The sequence below is a fragment of the Triticum aestivum genome, chromosome 7B, assembly GCF_018294505.1.
Source record: "Triticum aestivum cultivar Chinese Spring chromosome 7B, IWGSC CS RefSeq v2.1, whole genome shotgun sequence".
Taxonomy (NCBI): Eukaryota; Viridiplantae; Streptophyta; class Magnoliopsida; order Poales; family Poaceae; genus Triticum; species Triticum aestivum.
Window position 1 is genome coordinate 568,733,578 of NC_057813.1, and position 18,296 is coordinate 568,751,873.

Sequence of the window (18,296 nt, forward strand, 5' to 3'; positions counted from 1 at the left end):
GAGGCCACAGCTTTTCCCCACCCGGGCGCCGCCGCCACGCCAGCTGCGCGCGCTGCGCTATCCTACCTACCACCTTCCGGACGTCTCTCTCCGTCTTCCGCGCCTCCACCCCACGCGGTTCATTCGCAACCCGCGGCGGCTCCTCTCCTCGCTTTCCATCTTACCCCGAGACGGAGGGGTCTCGCCGGCGACATGGCTCCCTCAATCGCGCCGCCTTCTTCTCCTTCGTGCCTCCGGTGAGTTATTTCATTTTCCCGTGAGCATGTATTTTGCCCAGTCAGTCAGTGGATTTACAGTCGAAATCACTTGGGAAAAATGTTGTTCGACAAGTAGAAGAGATCGACTGGGGCTCTCCCCGTAGTCATCTCTGAGCACCAAACCCTAGGATTGTAGTGGTCTGTTTGGGCCAAGCTTCGGACTAGAGGAGGTTCGGTATCCAACTCTGGCCCAAGGTATATTTGGTTAGAGGAATATAGCCATGATGTAGTTATATAGGCATGGTTGGGTTGGTATAATGGTTCTACTATTTTTTAGGTTCAGGAGATATGAATTTTTACTTTGGAGAAATAGGAGATGTGGATTGTGCTTCATCTTCGTTGTTTTTTGGGGAAACCTGACGGCAGAACTGCCTATTCATATGGAAGAAACAGTTGCCCGGTTTATGAGGGATAACTGCACAAAAGCAAGATACAAAGGGCATGGAGTCACTCACAGAACTCATTATTAGCTTTGTGCGTAAAGTTTGATGCCGAAAATTTCTACTCACCCACATTTCCTTGTTTATTTCTTACCATGTTCCTTGTATACAGTAGGCATGAAATTTGTTAAGTATCTTCCATCAAAATTTTGTTCATATGGTGCTACAACCTACAAGGCATTATGATACACAACAGGACACAAGATTACCGATATGACATTATCGACAATAATTCAGATCATGGCATTTTACTTCATAATTCTAACATCTTATCTTAAATTGGTTTATGCAGTGGGAAACTCTTTCCACGGTTCACTGGTACCAACAGTCAGCCCATGAATTCTGTCTTGCGCTGCGATATTTCAGTTTCACCAACTTTGGCATCGAACAGCTTAAGGAGAACCAGTTCGGTTCACTTGGCAAATAATAATCAAATCAAAAGCTTTCATGTATGTCATGCTGGGGTTGATCCGTCAGAACGTATTGTTATAAATGGTCAGGCCAGTCCATCTAAAACTGTTCAAGCTGATGCTGCTGCATTGGGGACCATAGCTGCTGACATGGCTCCTGTCGTCGATGGGTTTTCAGCCGATGATGATGAACTTGACCTAGATTTGCCTACAGAGGGTTTCTCATCTATACCTGAAGCTATTGAAGATATTCGCCAAGGAAAAGTATGTCCTGTTACCAAAGTTATGTTTTCTATTTACTTATTTATTTGGCATCATTTGCTCTGTAATCCTAACTGATTCATTTGCAGTATGTGATTGTTGTGGATGATGAAGACAGGGAGAACGAAGGAGATCTTATAATGGCAGCATCCACAGTAACACCAGAGGCTATGGCTTTCATAGTGAGGCATGGCACTGGGATTGTATGTGTCAGCATGAAAGAAGATGACCTGGAAAGACTACAACTTCCTCTTATGGTAGTGGCAAAGGAAAATGAAGAGAAGCTGCGGACAGCCTTTACTGTTTCAGTGGTATGATGTCCGATTTTCTAGTCAGAATTCTGGTCTATGCGCATATTGTATTTTCTCCTTTTTTGTATGGGCATATTTTACTTTCTCCTCTTGCCTGTTTCTCCAATTGACTGCTTAAAAAATGTATTTTAGGACGCTAAAGAGGGCACAACAACAGGGGTTTCAGCCAAGGATCGGGCAAGCACAGTTCTAGCACTTGCATCTCCTTATTCTAAGCCTGAGGACTTCAACCGTCCTGGACATATCTTTCCTCTTAAATATAGAGAAGGTGGTGTCCTCAAAAGGGCTGGGCATACTGAAGCATCAGTAGACCTTGCCATGTTGGCTGGGTTACCTCCTGCTGCAGTTCTTTGTGAAATTGTTGACGATGATGATGGTTCCATGGCTTTGTTGCCAAAGCTGAAAGAATTTGCAGAGAGGGAGAACCTGAAGATTGTCTCAATTGCAGACTTGATTAGGTTTGTTATTTGCTAATATAACCAAGTGTCAGTTCGTTCGTACAAGTTAAGAATTTAATTATGATGCACTGAACGGTAATAGTTTCATGCCGGATGGCAACTAGAGAACAATTTCGAATATGAAAGCTACAGTTTGATTAATTCTACTTGAATGCATACTTTTGTGTAATATTTTACTGGACTATCAGTTCCTTATAAGAAATTATTTGCATATACAGATATAGGAGAAAGAGAGACAGGCTGGTAGAACGTCTTTGTGTCACACCATTACAATTACAGTGGGGGTCATTTGAATCCTATTGCTACCGATCACTTATCGATGGGATGGAGCACATTGCAATGATCAAGGTAAGCATCCATGAGCAAATATAGGTAGTCACTTGCAAGTTTGCAGTTGGACTCAACAATGGGATATTTTTTGTTCTAGTACATACATCTGTAATAAAATTCTTGAACAAAACTAAATGCAGCAAGACATTTTTTTGCCATTTACATCCATCAGTCTGGCCAAAAAACCTCAACCAGTTGTACAGTCCTATACTGCAAGATCATGGTGAAGCAGCAATGTATTGTGGGAAGGAAACCTTCTTAAATAATGAATGCTGCTAAGTCTTTCTTTTCATCTAGGCTTATTTTTTGAAGAAACCAAGCACAGGAGCTCTGGATTTCACAGTAGAAGTAGAATTCCCCAGTTAGTTAGGGAAAACCAGGCAAAAACCATTTATATGCAGGGCAATAATAAATTGTTTTCCTTTATATGCAGGGTGATGTTGGGGATGGCCAGGATATTCTAGTGAGAGTCCATTCAGAGTGCCTAACTGGAGATATATTTGGATCGGCAAGGTGTGATTGTGGGGGCCAACTTGCCCTGGCGATGACCATGATCGAGAAGGCTGGTCGGGGTGTGGTGGTTTACCTACGTGGCCACGAAGGCAGGGGCATTGGGCTGGGTCACAAGCTCCGGGCATACAATTTACAGGATGCTGGACGGGATACTGTTGAGGCTAATGAGGATCTTGGGTTGCCTGCCGACTCCCGGGAGTACGGTATAGGCGCGCAGGTAAAGACCATTCCACTAGAATTCGCTTGTATTACAACTCCTGAGCTATCCACCTTTGCTGATATCTATTTCCGCTATGCAGATACTACGTGATCTTGGCGTCCGAACCATGAGGCTGATGACTAACAACCCGGCGAAGTACACTGGACTCAAGGGCTACGGTTTAAGTGTCCTGGGAAGAGTGCCGCTGTTGACACCAATAACTAATGAGAATCGGCGTTACATGGAAACAAAGAGGTTGAAGATGGGGCACATCTACGAAGACCCTCCTAATGGCCATACAAGTGGCATGAGTGACGAGGAGCAATATCAGGAGGATAGTGGCAGCGAACAAGATCAGACCCTAGAGCCTTAATAAATGTCTTCATGTTTCTCCCGGCAATAAAAATAAAACCCTCAAATTTGTTATGAGCACTTCTTTCTCCAATTTTGATTATACCTGCATAGTTACTATTTGTAGATGATGTATATTAGTCTGGTCTGAGCATGTGCCATGTGCAAAAATATATTCTCATGTACACCCTCCACCTTGGTTTGTAAGGTTTGCACGCATTTCAGTAAAAACTTTGATCCTTTTCAATAAGAAGCTTTGATCATTAATTTGGTCAGTGTCCTGCGCCTCTTTGAACTGTTTTTGACCAAAGTGTATCACTTAAATGAGTTTGTGAGCCAGATTGTTGAACTGGTAATTTGAATTGGTTAAAGTTGTGTCCAAGGACACAATCTCATACTCTCTTTTTTGTGCATACTTGAGCTCAGTTTCATCTGGGAAAAGTGAGTGATATGAGGGCACAGACGGCACCACCTGTTAAATCCCGAGGGAGTCATGCCAAAACTAGTTGGGTGTCAAATTTAACCATGCTTTGCCAAAATTTGACCCTTGCTACTAAGTCTACTCATGCAATAGAGATGAGCAATCCACTATTCAAAGAAATATCACATTCATGGGAGATTATAACAAACATTAGGTACTGACACTGCTGGTTTTTATCATTGGTTGACAGTTGCTGGCCCAAGTTATTTGGCAGTGTAAAGTGGGTATTCCACAGTTGATACAATAGTCAAAACACTTGGAAAGTGTGAATTCCACAGTTGATGCAAATAGTAAAAACACTTGGAAAGTGGGAATTCCACAGTTCATGCAATGGTCAAAACACTTGGAAAGTGGGAATTCCACAGTTGATGTAATAATACCTATCGTCAGCATGATCCAAAGCTAGATATATAGATTGTTGTCTTTGTTTGTATAGCCTCTTACTTTTGTGATACTGGACTGCAGCCAAGTGCCTCTTCGGAGTATCAACCATAAACTGGTGCTGCACGATGCTGAGTGTGAACGCTCAGCGTTTGCCTCTCTTGCCTGGCCGTGAAACTGCTGAACCTGTCCCTCTTACCAGAGCTGTAAACCTGCCCCTCTTTGCTGGTTGGACTAGTGAAAACTGAATCTGCGCTAAGCCGCATTTGCTTTCAAAAGGCTGGAGGGGAAATGTCCAAGTGTCGCTACCGAATGCTGCATCCCCCATGAACCTTCAAGTTCTTCCTTTTTGCACATACAAGCCAGACATTCCAAATGCGAGTGAAATCAAGAGTCAAGGAAACATGTCGGTGACACTAATTTTGGGGATGCCGATAAGGTATATATTTGTTGCAACATTTGGTCCATATGTTTCTCTGCTGCCACGGCTCTGATGGCTGAATGTAAAGGAAAAAAAAAAGCATTCTGTCACAACATCTGTGCCCACACGGCACTGATGAAAGTTGAAGGAATAAAATTGCTATGTCTATGTGTTCGATGATCCGATTACGATATGCTGTCGGTGCCGCGGATACAGGAACCAGTCGCTCCCCAGCTTCCTGCCAGGTTTACCACACTGATCCCCCGAAAGACCGCCTATGAGTGGTGCAGCGCTGGCGAAACGCCTGTTGTAGTGGACGTACTCCAGCCCACGGTACAGCTCTTCGAGATCAGCTCCCCTCGTCTCATGCGCCTCCTCTGATACCTGCCTGCTGATGTTGTATCTTTTAGCGCCAAAGCATGTTTGGCATAAGACCCGAGTGGCAAAGCTCTGCAGCTCAGGCATGCCTGTCCCATGCGCTGACCACCAAACAACTGCAATTGAAGAAATGGTCAGAACTCAGAACTTAATTCCCTTATTTTAATACAAATGAAGCATGGATTTCTTCGTATTCTACAAGTCAAAGTGGAAAGAAGTACGAGGGAATAGGCTCTACTTTACCTTGTGGTGTCCCCACTATTTGCTGAATTGCTGAATCTGAACCAAAAGAACCTGATCTTCCTTTATATACTTCAATTTGCGCTTTCAGTCTCCCTGGATCATAATGGCCTTTTGCAATTGCGGTTGTGCAGGCCTCAATACGACCGCTGTGCTCAGGATCATCACAGGAAGGATCTTTGTAAAAGACCCTTGGGTTTAGCATATGACCAGCAGCATGGAGTGGGGTATGCAAGTAACCATACCATATCTCGTCAACCCAATGCAAAATATCACCATATTTACCTCCAAGATTGTGCATTATGTCTTTTGCACTTGCCATGGTGTCATACAAGATACCCATTGGACAGTCCTCAGATTCTAGTTTAAGCAACACATTGATAAATGGTTTTGTAATCTTCAAAACATCAGCAGCAGCACACCAAAATGCATCATCTGTCTTTACTATGCCACAGATATGCCTGAACAAACTTGTAGTAGTAGAGAAACCAGAGGAAATCCAATCAAGTGGGTTAAACATTCTAGTAGACCGATCAGAGGAAACCCATTCAGGTGAGCTAAACATCTCAACTAGATTTTCTCTCATAGAAACTAACCTATCTAATGTGATGAACTCTGCAACAGATTTGAAACAAGAATTGCTCAGGATCTCACCGTCATCAATATACCGCCCTACCAGTTCATATGCCAGCACATTGCCATATATAAACCTTGTTATTTCCTTTGCCTTCCTTAGAACCTCACTGACGTGATCAAATGCTGCAATTTTCTCAAGCAGAAGGTTGATGCAAAAGTCAGCACACAGTGGGACGAAGAATGAATGGTCATGTTCCTTTTGCACATAATGCCATGCCATTCGCATATGTGGTGACACATCATTTCTGATAACTTGAACTATGTTGCGGGCACCAACATCATCAACCACACGAGAAAACACTGAAACTAGCTCATCCATGTCCTCGAGGATTCCAGAGACATCGATTGATCTGAGGAAATACATACCTTTGCTGCAATGCACCAAAACACTTATGAAGCTTTTTGTACCACATTGGCTCTTCCAACTATCCATAATTATACTGCAACCACTTTTTTTCCATTCTTGCTTGAGTTGCATTGCCCGGTGCTGAGTTTCTTTTAGTTCCTCCCGTAGCATGGATTCATATGTAGGAATTTCAACATCCCTATTGTGAACAGTTTGAAGCATCTCCTTGAAAGATGTCAAGTAGACAAAACGAGGCCCAAGTCCAACTTCAAAGATGAAATTGCGTATTGCTTTTTCTGCCCAAGAATCGAACTGAACATCTGCCTCCATTAAGGGTTTCGATTGTTCTAGCTGTGACACAGAAGACATGTCCATAGAGGAACTCAAGTGAACTCGCTCCCCAGAAGATGTTTTCGGTTTCTTGTTCATCGCACAAGGATTTTAATAGTGCAGGCAAGTGCCTTCTAAAGTCTGACCTCCCTGCAATAATTAACAATTTATTATTCCTGCACTCATGTATCCAAAGTGTTATTCTCACAAATTACTATTTATTATTCCTGCACTCATGTATCCAAAGTGTTATTCTCACAAATTACTATTTATTATTCCTGCACTCATGTATCCAAAGTGTTATTCTCACAAATTACTGAAGCACATTTACCAATAGCCGACAGATAAAGACATGAGCTTTCATGAATAAAAAGTTTATTGTCGCCATGGGCAACAAAACTTTTCACAACAATATGATGGATGAACAGTAATATATGGCAAGACATTTTTGAAGGGTTGCCCATCTTCACCATGCCACTTTAAAGCAGCACGTAGTTAAACTGATAGATGGACATAATTCTTCCAATATAAGTAAAACGATGACAATTTTGGTAAATATCGACCGAGCAATACAGTATTATTTACAGATTAGTGATACTCTATAATGGAAAACGACTACATCTTGACATTTCTACATTGGCGGGGGGTTCTTGAATTCACTAAAGGGAATGGGTAACCATGCTGGTGCTAGGCCTCAAACCGGACTCAGCCAGGAAATTCAACAGCCCTTGTACCATTAGGCCATTATCTTGTCCACCTCAACTCTAGTTTCTACGGTGATAATATCCCTGCAAAACTAGCGACCCGCAGCAGAATTACCTTTGGTGCAAAAGTTAGTTCCCACAACACCATTTTAGGTTTGTATCTGTGCCCTCACCCAAAAGCTCAAGCCATCCCTGTCTGCTACTGTCCCCACCACCCAAAATAAAAAGGAAAAGAATCTCTGCTAATCACACCTAGCCATGTGATTGCTCACTCTAATGGACCCAAAAAGCAGTGTTACACGGAATCTCGTGTCCGGATTTATTTCGCCAAACTGGAAACCCCAAATCTGTGTAGCATATTTGCACGTGTCCGATTTATTTTGCCAAATCAGGCACCCGAATCCGAGTCGGATCCGGGGACTTTATTTTGCGGAATCAGACAGCCGAATCCGAGTCGGATTCGGGTACTTGTGCCCGTGTCAGAGAATTACTTATAGCACGAGAGAATAACCAAAAACACCACTAATTAGAGCTAAAAGCAGCAAAATATCATTAGTGAAAACCAAAGCGCCAAAATACCACTCAGTTCAGTTTTTCCATGCCAAAATATCACTAGTGTCAAACGGAGACTAACACGTTCCAAGAAAGACACATATATGATATATGCCCCTTGCATGTCTCCTTCAGTTCCAGAGCAGAGGGTACAGCAATGCATCGTTTGCAGGATAGGGATTGATAACCCCAACTTCAATGCAACCAGCAATCAAGCAGGCGAACTTGTGAGTCAGAAAGACAACTGCCAGAAGAAAGGCTCTGCAAGCACCGGAACGGATGACAACGGGAGCAGTAATTGAGTACAATGGTGGATTACTAGCCACAGCTCGGGTAAGTAATACAGATCAGCGTACGGGAAAGAGAGAGGGGCAGCACCTCGACGCGCGCCGCCGGTCCTTACTCGGCCAGCGGAGTAGGGGCACGCGTGCCGCCGCGGTTGAAGTCGACGTCGAGGGGACAGGGGCGCGGCGCGGTCGGAGGAGCAGCGGCGTGGCGCGGTCGGCGGAGATGGATGCGCCGGCGGTCGACTACGAGGTCGCGGGGGCGAGCCGGGACAGGGGCGCGGCACGGTCGGCAGAGAAGGGCCGCGGCGCGGTCAGTGGAGCAGGGGTACTAGAGGGGGAGGGGAGCAGTCGGGAGGAACGAGTGCCGCCATGGCCTGTCAGCGAGATCAAGAGCGAGCTCGGTCGGGTCGGGTCGGGTTGGGGATAGTTTTCCTTTTCTTTTCTTTCGAGAAGGATTGGGGATAGGTTGAAACAGGGCTAGAGTTCCCAAAATGGGTGTGGCTAAAGTTCCCTCCAGCCAACCGTTTCTTATTTCCAGGTTTTTATAAAAATAATTCCTCCATTCCGTTGATATAGAGAAAACGGGCTGCAATATGCAGGTTCCCATAAAAAAACACAAGACGGACGATTTTGTGGAATCTATTTCAGACGAAAAAAATGCCATCATTTCATAAACTGGCGATTATTTTGCTGGATGGTCCTTTTTAGAAATCTGCCATAGATGCTCTAAAGTGACATAGTATATAAGAAAAAAAAGAAAAAAACTGAAAAGAGAAAGTTTGTACAAATCTTCATGCAAGATCAAAGGAATATAACATCAACTGAGACATAGCGAAGCCCTAGTCGACTAAGACTTAGCAAAACTGCCCCCTCGCCGGCCGCTAACCCCCGGTCGGTTTGAACTGATTTGACCACTAATGACCTCCCCTGTGTCGCTAATTGATACGTCTTCAATGTATCTATAAATTTTGATTGTTTCATGTTATTATATTACAATTTTGATGTTTTATATGCATTTATATGCTATTTTATATTATTTTTTAGGACTAACCTATTAACTTAGTGCTAAGTGACAGCTCTTTTTTTTTTGCTTATTTTTGACTTTTTAGAAAATCAGTATCAAACAAAGTCCAAACACGATGAGACTTTACGATGATTTTTTCTGGACCAGAAGGGACCTTAGAAGGTCCAGGAGGAGGCCAGAAGACGTACGAGAGAGCCACGAGCTTACAGGGAGGGAACTCGTGCCTCCCAAGCAACTCCGTTTGACCTAATTCGACCTCTATAAATTCTCAAATAATGCCAAATCAACAAAGAGCCATCCGAAACACTTTTTTCGCCGCTGCAAGCTTTTGTTCGTCCGCGATCACATCTGGAGGTCTTTTCCAGTACTCTGCTGGAGGGAGAATCGGTCATGGAGGGCTTCTACATCATCCTTACTGCCTTCACATGATGCATGAGTAGTTCACCATAGACCTACAGGTCCATAGCTAGTAGCTAGATGGCTTCTTCTCTCCCTTTGATCTTCAATGCCATGTTCTCCTCGATCTTTTTGGACTTCTATCCGATGTAATCTTTTTTTGCGGTGTGTTTGTTGGGATCCGATGAATTGTGAATTTATGATTAGATTATTCATTGAAAGTAATTGAGTCTTTTCTGAATTTTATTATGCATGATTGTTATAGCTTTGTATTTATCTTGGATCTATATATCCGCTTGGTTTAGCCAACTAGATTGATTTATCTTTAGTGGGAGAGGTGCTTTGTAATGTGTTCAATTTTACGGTGTCCTCACCCAATGACAGAAGGGGTAGCGAGGCACATATTGTATTGTTACTATTAAGGGTAAAACGACAACGTTTATTCATATTGATTGGGTTTATTTTGTCTACATCATATGTCATCTTGCTTAAGGCGTTACTCTGTTTGTCATCAACTTAGTACCATAGATGCATGCTCGATAGCGGTCCATTGGTGGAGTAATAGTAGTAGATGCAGACATGAGTCAGCCTACTTGTCTCAGATGTGGTGCCTATATACATCATTGTCGCGAATACGTCATAACTATGCACTTTTCTATCAATTTCCCAACAGTAATTTGTTCACCCACCGTATGTTATGTGTTCGAGAGAGAAGCCTCTAGTAAAAACTATGCCCCCGGGTCTACTTTAATCATATTATAAAAAACAAAAAATATCTTGCTGCAATTTATTTACTTTATTTTTATTTTTTATTTTTATCTATCTATCTATCACTATCGAAATTAATCCTTGCAAGTAACGAGTTCAAGGGAATTGATAACCCTCTTGCCCGCGTTGGGTGCAAGTATTTCCTTTTGTGTGTGTAGGTGCTGCTAACAAAGGTTTGTTGGGAAACGTAGCATGCAATTTCAAAAAAAAAATCCTACGATAATGCAAGATTTATCTAGGAGATGCATAACAACGAGAGGGGGAGAGTGGACAGTACCCTCGTAGACCGAAAGCGGAAGCATTAGTTAACGCGGTTGATGTAGTCGAACGTCTTCACGATCCAACCGATCCAAGTACCGAACGTACGGCACCTCCGTGTTCAGCACACGTTCAGCTCAATGACGTCCCTCAAACTCTTGATCCAGTAGAGGGTCGAGGGAGAGTTCCATCAGCACGACGGCGTGGTGACGGTGTTGATGATGTGATCCATGCAGGGCTTCGCCTAAGCACTACAACGCTATGACCGAAGGAGTAAACTGTGGAAGGGGGCACCACACACGGCTAAGAGAAATCTTGGTGTGTCTTTGGGGTGCCCCTTGGCCACGTATATAAAGGAGGAGAGGGAGGAGGCCGACAGCCTAGAGGGGGCGCGCCAAGGGGGAGTCCAACTAGGATTCCCAATCCTAGTTCGTCTCTCTCGGTGTCAAAACCGGTGGATCTCGGATAGGGGGTCCCGAACTGTGCGTCTAAGGCTAATGGTAACAGGAGGCTGGGGGCACGATGTTTACCCAGGTTTGGGCCCTCTCGATGGAGGTAATACCCTACTTCCTGCTTGATTGATCTTGATGATATGAGTATTACAAGAGTTGATCTACCACAAGATCGCAGAGGCTAAACCCTAGAAGCTAGCCTATGATTATGATTGTTGTTGTCCTACAGACTAAGCCCTCCGGTTTATATAGACACTGGAGGGGGGTAGGGTTACACAAAGTCGGTTACAGAGAAGGAGATCTACATATCCGAATCGCCAAGCTTGCCTTCCACGCCAAGGAGAGTCCCATCCGGACATGGGACGAAGTCTTCAATCTTGTATCTTCATAGTCCAACAGTCCGGCCAAAGTATATAGTCCGACTGTCCGAGGACCCCCTAATCTAGGACTCCCTCAGTAGCCCCTGAACCAGGCTTCAATGACGATGAGTCCGGCACGTAAATTGTCTTCGGCATTGCAAGGCGGGTTCTCCTCCAAATCCAGAGTACCTGTTGTAACGAGTAGTGTCCGGCTTACCATTAATGTTGTACTCCTCGGCTTCTGTGCTTCAATAATGATTATCTCCACGTGTCGAGCGAATGCGAGAAGTCGGAGCATTTTTACATTTGCCACCCTAACCATGTAAGTAAATTGTCTATTTAAAGAGACGGGGATCCTCAGATCCAAATCACACCATCCTCCCCTCAGCAAGCATCTCATCAGAGCGCGCCCGGAAGAAACCATCCCATCATGGTCAGCCATCACAGCTCCTCCTCTTGCTCCCGTAGCACTAAGCCAGGTGATTGGGAGAAGTGTTCTGTTCCCCATAGCCGATTAGTAGAGTTGCAGACCAAGGGGTTCCTCCCGCCTGCATACATGGTCCCCGTCCGAGCCGGACTAGCCACCTATAATGGTGGGGAGCAAGCAGAGAGCTTTCCCAACCCATCGAAGGGGGAGCGGGTATGCCTTGTCCCCTATTTGCTGAGGGGACTCGGGTTTCCAATCCACCCATTCCTCCGTGGGCTCCTGGAGTTCTACGGCCTCCAGCTGCATAATTTCATCCCTGCCTCCGTACTGCATATTGCAGGCTATGTAGCCCTTTGCGAGCTATTTCTGGGTTGCGAGGCTCATTTCGAGCTATGGAAGAGGCTATTCTGCCTTGTCCCCCGTAATCAGGAGGGATCAATATATCAAGTGGGTGGAGCCGAAATATGGCGCGTTGCCGAGACTGGATACTTGTCCGACACTCCAAAGAGGGCATCCGAAGACTGGCCTTCGGAGTGGTTTTACGTAGAGGACGTCCCCCTTCCGTACCCAATTCGGACGAGCCTTCCTAAGTTCGCTAATACTCCGCTGAAGAAACGCCACAGCTGGCGCCCCCGGAGCCCCTAGGAGGAAGATAAAAGAGAGGTCCTTTACCTGATGGGCAGGATAAAAACACCGTCCAAATCAGGATTGACAATAATCGAAGTTATGTCAATATGCATAATGCGGGGGGGGGGGGGGCAGCCACTTCAATATCGGGGGAAACCCATGTGGCACTTCAATGGAGAAGACGACACCACCCGTTGCGGTTGTAAAGGTCCAGACTCCGCCACCGCTCTGGCGAAAGTACTGTCCAACTTGTGTTGGAAATATGCCCTAGAGGCAATAATAAAAGTATTATTATATTTCATTGTTCATGATAATTGTCTTTTATTCATGCTATAACTGTATTATCCGGAAATCGTAATACACGTGTGAATACATAGACCTCAATATGTCCCTAGTGAGCCTCTAGTTGACTAGCTCGTTGTGATCAACAGATAGTCATGATTTCCTGGCTATGGACATTGGATGTCGTTGATAACGAGATCACATCATTAGGAGAATGATGTGATGGACAAGACCCAATCCTAAGCATAGCACAAAGGTCGTTTAGTTCGTTTGCTAGAGCTTTGCCAATGTCAAGTATCTCTTCCTTAGACCATGAGATCGTGTAACTCCCGGATACCGTAGGAGTGCCTTGGGTGTATCAAACGTCACAACGTAACTGGGTGACTATAAAGGTGCATTACAGGTATCTCCGAAAGTAGCTGTTGGGTTGACACGGATCGAGACTGGGATTTGTCACTCCGTATGACGGAGAGGTATCTTTGGGCCCACTCGGTAATGCATCATCATAATGAGCTCAAGGTGACCAAAGTGTTGGCCACGAGATCATGCATTACGGTACGAGTAAAGTGACTTGCCGGTAACGAGACTGAACAAGGTATTGGGATACCGACGATCGAGTCTCAGGCAAGTAACATACCGATTGACAAAGGGAATTGTATACAGGGTTTGATCGAATCCTCGACATCGTGGTTCATCCGATGACAACATCGAGAAGCATGTGGGAGCCAACATGGGTATCCAGATCCCGCTGTTGGTTATTGACCGGAGAACGTCTCGGTCATGTCTACATGTCTCCCGAACCCGTAGGGTCTACACACTTAAGGTTCGATGACGCTAGGGTTATAAAGGAAGTTTGTATGTGGTTACCGAATGTTGTTCGGAGTCCCGGATGAGATCCCGGACGTCACGAGGAGTTCCGGAATGGTCCGGAGGTAAAGATTTATATATGGGAAGTCCTATTTTGGCCACCGGAAAATGTTCGGGATTTTTCGGTATTGTACCGGGAAGGTTCTAGAAGGTTCCGGAGTGGGGCCCACCTGCATGGGGGGACCCACATGAACGTGAGTAGTGGGGGAAAGGCCCCACACCCCTGGTCAAGGCGCACCAAGATCCCCCTTAGAAGGAATAAGATCATATCCCGAAGGGATAAGATCAAGATCCCTAAAAAGGGGGGATAACAATCGGTGGGGAAGGAAATGATGGGATTTCTTTCCTCCCACCTTGGCCAACGGCCCAATGGACTTGGAGGGCAAGAAACCAGCCCCTCCACCCCTATATATAGTGGGGAGGCGCATGGGAGCTTGACACAAGCCAAGGCGCAGCCCCTCCCCTCCCCAACACCTCTCCTCCTCCGTATATGCTTGGCGAAGCCCTGTCGGAGTACTGCTGCACCAACTACACCACGCCGTCATGCTGCCGTTGGAGCAATCTTCCTCAACCTCTCCTTCCCCCTTGCTGGATCAAGAAGGAGGAGACGTCTCCCGTCCCGTACGTGTGTTGAACGCGGAGGTGCTGTCCGTTCAGCACTTGGACATCGGTGATCCGAATCACGTTCGAGTACGACTCCATCATCACCATCCCCTTGGCTAGCTTCCGCTCGTGATCTACAAGTGGTATGTAGATGCAAACTCTCTCCCTTGACTCGTTGCTTAGATGAACTCATAGATGGATCTTGGTGAAACCGTAGGAAAATTTTTAATTTTCTGCAACGTTCCCCAACAGTGGCATCATGAGCTAGGTCTATGCGTAGTTCTCTTTGCACGAGTAGAACACAATTTTGTTGTGGGCGTGGATTTTGTCATCTTACTTGCCTCTACTAGTCTTTTCTTGCTTCGGCGGTATTGTGGGATGAAGCGGCCCGGACCAACCTTACACGTACGCTTACGTGAGACCGGTTCCACCGACTGACATGCACTAGTTGCATAAGGTGGCTGGCGGGTGTCTGTCTCTCCCACTTTAGTTGGAGCGGATTCGATGAAAAGGGCCCTTATGAAGGGTAAATAGAAGTTGACAAAATCACGTTGTGGTTATTCGTAGGTAAGAAAACGTTCTTGCTAGAACCCAATTGCAGCCACGTAAAAGATGCAACAACAATTAGAGGACGTCTAACTTGTTTTTGCAGCGATTGATCATGTGATGTGATATGGCCAGAAGTTGTGATGAATGATGAATTGTGATGTATGAGATCATGTTCTTTGTAATAGGATTCACGACTTGCATGTCGATGAGTATGACAACCGGCAGGAGCCATAGGAGTTGTCTTTATTTTTTGTATGACCTGCGTGTCATTGAAGAACGCCATGTAACTCACTTTACTTTATTGCTAAACGCGTTAGCCATAGAAGTAGAAGTAGTCGTTGGCGTGACAACTTCATGAAGACACGATGATGGAGATCATGATGATGGAGATCATGGTGTCAAGCCGGTGACAAGATGATCATGGAGCCCCGAAGATGAAGATCAATGGAGCTATATGATATTGGCCATATCATGTCACAACTATATAATTGCATGTGATGTTTATTATGTTTATGCATCTTGTTTACTTAGGACGACGGTAGTAAATAAGATGATCCCTTACAAAAATTTCAAGAAGTGTTCTCCCCTAACTGTGCACCGTTGCTACAGTTCGTCGCTTCTAAGCACCACGTGATGATCGGGTGTGATGGATTCTTACGTTCACATACAACAGGTGTAAGACAGTTTTACACAGCGAAAACACTTAGGGTTAACTTGACGAGCCTAGCATGTGCAGACATGGCCTCGGAACACGGAGACCGAAAGGTCGAACACGAGTCGTATGGAAGATACGATCAACATGAGAATGTTCACCGACGATGACTAGTCCGTCTCACGTGATGATCGGACACGGCCTAGTCGACTCGGATCGTGTAACACTTAGATGACTAAAGGGATGTCTAAAACCTTTGCAAATATGTCTTGTAGATCAAATGGCCAACGCTCATGTCAACATGAACTTCAACGCGTTCCTAGAGAAAACCAAGCTGAAAGATGATGGCAGCAACTATACGGACTGGGTCCGGAACCTGAGGATCATCCTCATAGCTGCCAGGAAACAATATGTCCTAGAAGGACCGCTAGGTGACGCTCCCGTCCCAGAGAACCAAGACATTATGAATGCTTGGCAAACTCGCGCTGATGATTACTCCCTCGTTCAGTGCGGCATGCTTTACAGCTTAGAACCGGGGCTCCAAAAGCATTTTGAGCATCACGGAGCATATGAGATGTTCGAAGAGCTGAAACTAGTTTTCCAAGCTCATGCCCGGGTCGAGAGATATGATGTCTCCGACAAGTTCTACAGTTGTAAGATGGAGGAAAACAGTTTTGTCAGTGAGCACATCCTGAAGATGTCTGGGTTGCACAACCGTATGACCCAGCTGAACATTAACCTCCCAGATGAGGCGGTCATTGACAGAATCCTCCAGTCGCTCCCACCAAGCTACAAGAGCTTTGTGATGAACTACAACATGCAGGGGATGGAAAAGACCATTCCTGAAGTGTTCTCGATGCTGAAGTCAGCAGAGGCTGAAATCAAGAAAGAACATCAAGTGTTGATGGTCAATAAGACCACTAAGTTCAAGAAGGGCAAGGGTAAGAAGAACTTCAAGAAGGACGGCAAGGAGGTTGCCGCGCCTGGTAAGCCAGTTACCAGGAAGAAGTCAAAGAATGGACCTAAGCCTGAGACTGAGTGCTTTTATTGCAAGGGGAAGGGTCACTGGAAGCGGAACTGCCCCAAATACTTAGCAGATAAGAAGGCCGACAAAACCAAAGGTATATTTGATATACATGTAATTGATGTGTACCTTACCAGTACTCGTAGTAACTCCTGGGTATTTGATACCGGTGCCGTTGCTCATATTTGTAACTCACAGCAGGAGCTGCGGAATAAACGGAGACTGGCGAAGTACGAGGTGACGATGCGCGTCGGGAATGGTTCCAGAGTCGATGTGATCGCCGTCGGCACGCTGCCTCTACATTTACCTACGGGATTAGTTTTGAACCTTAATAATTGTTATTTAGTGCCAAGTTTGAGCATGAACATTGTATCTGGATCTCGTTTAATACGAGATGGCTACTCATTTAAGTCTGAGAATAATGGTTGTTCGATTTATATGAGAGATATGTTTTATGGTCATGCTCCGATGGTCAATGGTTTATTCTTAATGAATCTCGAGCGTAATATTACACATGTTCATAGTGTAGATGCCAAAAGATGTAAAGTTGATAACGATAGTCCCACATACTTGTGGCACTGCCGCCTTGGTCACATTGGTGTCAAGCGCATGAAGAAGCTCCATGCCGATGGACTTTTAGAGTCTCTTGATTATGAATCGTTTGACACGTGCAAACCATGCCTCATGGGCAAGATGACCAAGACTCCGTTCTCCGGAACAATGGAGCGAGCAACCAACTTATTGGAAATCATACATACCGATGTGTGCGGTCCAATGAGCGTTGAGGCTCGCGGAGGATATCGTTATGTTCTCACTCTCACTGATGACTTAAGTAGATATGGGTATGTCTACTTAATGAAACACAAGTCTGAGACCTTTGAAAAGTTCAAGGAATTTCAGAATGAGGTGGAGAATCAACGTGACCAAAAGATAAAGTGCCTACGATCAGATCGTGGAGGAGAATATTTAAGTCACGAATTTGGCACACACTTAAGGAAATGTGGAATCGTTTCACAACTCACGCCGCCTGGAACACCTCAGCGAAACGGTGTGTCCGAACGTCGTAATCGCACTCTATTGGGTATGGTGCGGTCTATGATGTCTCTTACTGATTTACCGCTATCATTTTGGGGATACGCTCTAGAGACAACTACATTCACTTTAAATAGGGCACCGTCTAAATCCGTTGAGACGACACCGTATGAATTATGGTTTGGGAAGAAACCTAAGCTGTCGTTTCTAAAAGTTTGGGGATGCGATGCTTATGTCAAGAAACTTCAACCTGAAAAGCTCGAACCCAAGTCGGAAAAATGCGTCTTCATAGGATACCCTAAGGAAACTGTTGGGTATACCTTCTACTTAAGATCCGAGGGCAAAATCTTTGTTGCCAAGAACGGATGCTTTCTGGAAAAAGAGTTTCTCTCGAAAGAAGTAAGTGGGAGGAAAGTAGAACTCGATGAAGTACTACCTCTCGAACGGGAAAGTGGTGCAGCTCAGGAAAATGTTCCGGTGATGCCCACACCAACTGAAGAGGAAACCAATGATGATGATCAAGGTACTTCGGATCAAGTTGCTACTGAACTTCGTAGGTCCACAAGGACACGTTCCGCACCAGAGTGGTACGGCAACCCCGTCCTGGAAATCATGTTGTTAGACAACGGTGAACCTTCGAACTATGAAGAAGCGATGGCGGGCCCAGATTCCAACAAATGGCTTGAAGCC

The 18,296-nt window shown here is 45.1% G+C and overlaps 2 protein-coding genes across 3 annotated transcripts; one reads left to right on the plus strand and one right to left on the minus strand.

The window, feature by feature from the left end:
• On the plus strand, nucleotides 1-3,797 carry LOC123162529 (probable bifunctional riboflavin biosynthesis protein RIBA 1, chloroplastic). Its single transcript, XM_044580308.1, has 7 exons — nucleotides 1-236; nucleotides 990-1,371; nucleotides 1,458-1,679; nucleotides 1,812-2,137; nucleotides 2,356-2,485; nucleotides 2,901-3,197; nucleotides 3,280-3,797. The coding sequence occupies exons 1-7, from the start codon at nucleotides 193-195 to the stop codon at nucleotides 3,550-3,552; spliced, it is 1,674 nt and encodes a 557-aa protein (XP_044436243.1). The 5' UTR covers nucleotides 1-192; the 3' UTR covers nucleotides 3,553-3,797.
• Nucleotides 3,798-4,782: 985 nt separating this feature from the next.
• Nucleotides 4,783-8,744, minus strand: LOC123162528 (uncharacterized). 2 transcript variants are annotated; one of them, XM_044580306.1, is made up of 4 exons: nucleotides 8,378-8,744; nucleotides 8,082-8,260; nucleotides 5,435-6,893; nucleotides 4,783-5,307 (listed from the first exon to the last, which is right to left on the minus strand). In XM_044580306.1, exons 3-4 carry the CDS (start codon nucleotides 6,840-6,842, stop codon nucleotides 4,979-4,981), a joined length of 1,737 nt encoding a protein of 578 aa, XP_044436241.1. In that variant the 5' UTR covers nucleotides 6,843-6,893; nucleotides 8,082-8,260; nucleotides 8,378-8,744; the 3' UTR covers nucleotides 4,783-4,978. The 2 variants fall into 2 exon arrangements, with proteins under 2 accessions (XP_044436241.1, XP_044436240.1); XM_044580305.1 differs by lacking the exon at nucleotides 8,082-8,260.
• Between the last annotated feature and the right edge of the window lie 9,552 nt (nucleotides 8,745-18,296).